Source organism: Impatiens glandulifera, chromosome 8, assembly GCF_907164915.1.
Source record: "Impatiens glandulifera chromosome 8, dImpGla2.1, whole genome shotgun sequence".
NCBI lineage: Eukaryota > Viridiplantae > Streptophyta > Magnoliopsida > Ericales > Balsaminaceae > Impatiens > Impatiens glandulifera.
Genome location: NC_061869.1, coordinates 3,808,229 through 3,813,832, shown reverse-complemented (window position 1 = coordinate 3,813,832; position 5,604 = coordinate 3,808,229). Strand labels below are relative to the sequence as shown.

Here is a 5,604-nt window from a genome sequence, read left to right as displayed (position 1 = left end):
AAACAATCAACACTGCTGAAAAATGCTTTATATGTTCATCTTTTATTTTATTTTAACTTTTTTCTTATTTTTCAACCTAAGTTTCCTTTTTATTTATTTCTAATTAATCAAAATAAATATTTGGTAGTAAGTTAGCAATAATCTAATTACAATTATTGGTTTTTATGAAATTTATATATTAAAGTCTTTTGGGGGATTGGATTTTTTAAAAAAAAAATGGTTTTTTAAAATAAATTAAAATCGTATTAATATATAATAATTTAAAATACAAAATATTTTTATATTTTAGTTAATAAATTGATTGACGTGATTATATTTTTTTATTGAGTTATTTAAATAACTAAATCCAACCAGTAAAAAAAGTATATTAGATACTTATCAAATTTTTACATAAATTATGATAAAATTAATTATTTTTTTTTATATTGAGATTGAGTTTTCAGATCTTGTTGAAAATTCTTCAACAAGTAAATTATAGGGTTGTCAAAATACACTCACTCGATTGTACAAGTCCTTATGAAGAAATTGATGCTATTTCGATGAATTTGATAAAACGAGGTTGAAGATTTAAGAGTGGAACAAAAGATAAAAGATGGAGAAATTGAGAAAAATAAAAATAATCCGATAAGGAATTTCTCATTATTCCGCCATTATTTATATTGTCTCAATTACAAAATGAGTAATAAACTATTATCTCTGGTCTAAATAAATCATTAGACTTATAACGATTAGAAATTAATCTAATTAATATACTAAAATAAATAATATAATTAATTAATTACTTATTCCTTAACAAATTTATTCAATTCATAACAATCTTATTAAACAATATTTAAAAATACAACAACTTATTATTTTATTTCTTCATGGTTTCTTTATTATTAAATAATTGGTTTTAATTTATTAAATAGTTAAAATATTAGTGAATATGATGCTAGTCAAAATCTTCATTATCAAAAAATTGATTTTTGGAACATTTTAATAAAAATAACTCAAATCAACTAAAAAAAATTGTTTCTCATATTAAATTTATTGTTATGCATTAGTATTCAACGAATTTATTGGTTTTTAGATAAAAACCCTCTTAATTTGATTTGACGGTTAGGTCAATTTAGGACACCTCATTCAAAACAGATAATGTAGCTTTCTTTTCATTTTGAATAAATTGAAAGATAATAATTAACTTTAAAAAAAATTTATTAAAGAGATAAAATAATAAGTTTGTACTAACTTCAAAACAAAAAAAAATAATGATAATAATATAACTATTTTTTTTAAATAATTGAGTATGAAAACTGAGAACATTTATTTGAGTACATAAATTTTATGCTATAAATCACCACCAAATAACAATATAATTATCTATATTAACTTATTTAAAATAACTTTTTACTACTGTAATTCAATTTATGTTAAAATTTTAGAACTGTATTTATTATCATTTTGTTTAAAATTTGGCCAATCAGCAGTTAACTATGTCTTCTAATACCAAGAACAATAGAAGAATAAGAGTATAAGTTGTATCATATGCCACAAGAATCGAAATATGGTACTAAAGGAAGTCAACATCGATCCATAAACAACAAAAATAATCATCAACATACAGGATCGAACCGATAGCTTAACAACTTAATTATGTTCAAAATTCGACGATTCGTATGATTCTCAAACTCTATTGAAACCTTAAATTCTTTATCTGATTTCCTCAGGACTGAAATTTCTCCCCAGTTAAAAGTTGCTTGATAATTCCATCAATCATTCCATCATCATGTGGAAACATATGCCCAGCACCTTTCAATTCATGATAGTGAATCCATGGAAGCTTTTGAGCTATGTACTTTTGCAAGGAAATCGGCACAATCTTGTCTTCATCACCATGCCATAGGTGCACAGTAGTTTCATGGTTAGTAAAAGGATTTTCCAACTCCATCGGATCAAATTCCCATTTCCCAAACCCAATCATTATATCACGATGGAGAGTCTCGTATTCCCCTTGTTGCCTTACCTGTGCCTGCAAAAACCATGTAGACCAATATTCCATTACAATGGAAAAAGAAGAAGAAGCATAACCTTCCAGATTTTGCAAATAAATGAATTCATTGTAATAACCTGATACTCGATTCTTGAAGAAAGTTTGGGCATGAGTTCAAAGTCTCGACGAGAAAGCACAGCAGTGCTGTGAGCTATGACACTAGAAGCAGGAAACAAGTTTTGAGTGTTCCACCAGTAGGTAAGCCATGGGGCATAATGACCAATGCCAACTGCCCATTGATCCTGTGGAAGTTGCTCGTAGTATGCCGCCTTTGATAGATTGGCAGGAAAACTTGGCCACCAATAGTTAACCACAGGTGCTAGAAGCACCGCTCCAGCTAACCTATTTATTCATCGTTAAAATCAGTGAGATGAAGTAGATTCAAACAGTTTGGCTCAAAACCAAGTTTCAATGGGAAGGGCGGCCTTGTTTGATCTTGGGTTATTTGAGTTCCAAATAATCTTGTTTGATTTAGGTTATTACGGTAAAAAGACCTTATGAGTATAAATATATAATGTAAATTGAGAGCAATAAAGTTATGGATAAAGCTATGAAGATGTCCAATCAACATTTGACAATGAAAAATTCTGTTTATGATATGATTTGTATTCAAATTAATGTTTATTTGAATTTGTTTATGTTTATGTTCGTTTTAATTGTGGGTTCAAAGCATGTTTTTGATACCCAAAACACTTTTGTATTTTGTTATTTATGTTTGGGTTTTAATAAAAGGGCATTGAATCGTTTTTCAAAAAAAAACAAGTTTCAATCTTTGTGTGGTCACATCAACACTCAACTTCTGCAACAAAAACAGTTTTAGAAACAAACAAACAAACAACACCATATTACCTATGAGGAATGTACTTCAAGAGGGGCCAAACCGCCTGCCCACCCATGGAAAATCCAACCACATAGAAACGAAGTCCTAGTCCCAGCTGATCAGCGAGCTCCTCTACATCCAAAGCCATACTCTTCAAGCTCCGGTTGGGATGGGGATCACTTTCTCCATAGCCAGGTCTATCAAATGATACAGTATAGACCCCCAAATCTTCAACAATATCCTTTGAAGCAACAAAACACCACAACATATAAGGCATATTACGATTTGAACAGAAGAAGAAGCTGATTTTTTTTTTTTTTAAATGAGATAAAAAGTCAGCACCTTAGATAGTGTTGTGGCAGCAACAGCATCATGTCGGCATGAGTCAAAACCATGTATGTAAACTATCTTGTATTTAGCTTTATCCTTTTCAACACCATGTTCTTTGTAGGCCAAATGCCTTCCATCACTAAGCTTTATCCTAGAAGCAGTTACAGGGGGACCGTCTGGAGAACCACAAATCTTTGGCGATGGTGGCTGAGTTGCCTTATAAGCCCATGCCAAGAACACAATGAAAAAGACCAAAAGAATCTTCCCAATTATCCCTGAAATTTTTTACGCCCATAATGGAGTTAGACAAATTAAATATAAGTTTAGAAAGATAACATTTTAGTGGTGTTTCATTGTTTAGAAGATGGATATGAATTGCAAATACTCATCATAATTCGCTTCACTGTAAAGAATGGGAAATTGAGAGCAATGGAGTTATGATCTAAAATGTAAGTTTTTGGTGGTAACCAAAACATAAGGATCTTATAAGGCAACAACAAGCTATCGAAATTTCATAGTAATCTTATAATTTATTGGTGGTTTATCATCCAGATAACACAAGAAAGTAATTCGATTTTCTCGAAAATCCCTTGTTTATAATATATTTAACTTTATCAGATCATTACTTTGAGAAAACTTTCACCTTTGATCAGATGGGTTGGAATCAATTATTTACATTAATATATTATACTTCTATGTCTATTATGGTATCTAATCTTTATTATTGATATTTCTAGAATCCTGTATATGGAGCCTTACAATCAAGAACTTTAAATCATCATCTAACATTATGAAATTGATTAATGGATCCCCTCTTACCTGGTTTTCAATCAAAAGGTTATCCTATAACAAAACTAAGTAGATCTGAGCTACATTTCAGCTAGGTTTAGACAAAATACATGATGGGTAAGAACAACTAGATCTAATTTTCCCAAATATTTAGTGATTGAAGTTGCAAAATTAACTAAAATCAAGTTTGAAGTAAACAGAAACTCTAACAATCCTAGTGATTGAAGTTCAGAGAAATTGAATGAAACAAGTAAATAAAGGATCAAACAAAAGGGAGAGGAGGACCTGAAGGGAATTGAAAAGACTGTTGATTTCCTCTCCTGGTGTGAGCTCTGGCTGATGCGGCTGATATCTTTCTGCTCGCCCCTGCCGCCATTGACTTCTTCAACACCCACTTAGTGGATTAAGCTCAGATTTGCCCGGAAATTTCAAGAGAATTTGATCTAAATTGGCTGCTTCCTTGTGATTTATGGACGAATGAACGTTAGAGCTTGTTTGAAATGATTTGGAATCTTGGATCTATACAGAAGAGTACAGTCTCTTCCTCTTTCCTTACACCCTCTCCAAATTATTATTTCTTTTATTTTCCTTTTATTTTTATTATTATTATATTTTTTTGTATAAGAATAATTTGAATTTCATGACTTCTTCTTTCAAATATTATAATTTGGTCTCATAACTTAGAGTTAAATTTTTATTAAAATTATAAATAAATAAAAAATTTATGTCACTAATTTAATTATCAAATATCTCTTAATAAAAAGTTTTGACCACCTAATTTTAAAGAATAGACCATCAATTCGTTTAAATTTTGTAATTAAATTAGTGACATAAATCTTTTATTTATTTAATTAAAATTAATAAGTCAACTGCTTTTGAAACCATTAAGACAAAACCTCATTTAATATAATTTTAACAATAAGGTGCATTAGAATATTTGAAGTAAAATGTGCGAAATTTATTGACGCCGGATAAGGACAAGGAGTCAAGGAGTCTCAATTTGATAAAAAAAAAATTATAAGTTATTAAAAAATATTAGAACATAATTAGGAAAAAACACACTAATATATATTTGAAGAGGGATAGAGAGAGGGAATTTGATGAGAGAATGACTTGACATCACCTTCATTTGTTGGAAAATGTAAAAGTAGGAGGAACAAGAGAAAACAGTGAAATTATTTGATATTTTCAGCTAATAAAATTATGGCAAGTCATTCCCTCACCAAATTCTCTCACTTAATCATTTCTCTGTATATTTATAATATACATACTTCTATTTAAGGCTCGAAACACAAAATTATATATACATATGACTAAGTAATCTATTAAGTTATAATATTATTTCTTTTTCATCTTAATAAAATGGACAACTTTTTATAGATACATTACAAAGCTGAATCTCATCTTTTTATATCAAATATAAATTTATTTTATTTTAATAATTTTTAAATTTAATTATAACAAAATACTAAAAATGACTTTTAATCATAATACTAAATAATTCTTAGGACTTATTTTTTGGTTTTACCTGAGTTTTATCTTAAAACTTTTATTTTATTTTTATAATTTTTAAATTTAATTATAATAAAATACTAAAAATGACTTTTAATCATAATACTAAATAATTCTTAGG

The 5,604-nt window shown here is 28.6% G+C and overlaps 1 protein-coding gene across 1 annotated transcript; it reads right to left on the bottom strand.

Annotated features, from left to right (window-relative positions):
* Positions 1-1,557: 1,557 nt before the first annotated feature.
* LOC124912104 lies at positions 1,558-4,472 on the bottom strand. The gene is made up of 5 exons (XM_047452662.1): positions 4,257-4,472; positions 3,195-3,457; positions 2,882-3,093; positions 2,110-2,374; positions 1,558-2,011 (listed from the first exon to the last, which is right to left on the bottom strand). The coding sequence occupies exons 1-5, from the start codon at positions 4,345-4,347 to the stop codon at positions 1,706-1,708; spliced, it is 1,137 nt and encodes a 378-aa protein (XP_047308618.1). The 5' UTR covers positions 4,348-4,472; the 3' UTR covers positions 1,558-1,705.
* Positions 4,473-5,604: the final 1,132 nt, after the last annotated feature.

Bases quoted from the DNA above. Each gene is read 5' to 3' on its own strand.
- LOC124912104 (XM_047452662.1), bottom strand. From the start codon at position 4,347: ATGGCGGCAGGGGCGAGCAGAAAGATATCAGCCGCATCAGCCAGAGCT. The intron at 3,458-4,256 runs GTCCTCCTCTCC...AAAAAATTTCAG, and splicing joins GTCTTTTCAATTCCCTTCAG to GGATAATTGGGAAGATTCTT. The intron at 2,375-2,881 runs GTAATATGGTGT...ATGAATAAATAG, and splicing joins TTGAAGTACATTCCTCATAG to GTTAGCTGGAGCGGTGCTTC.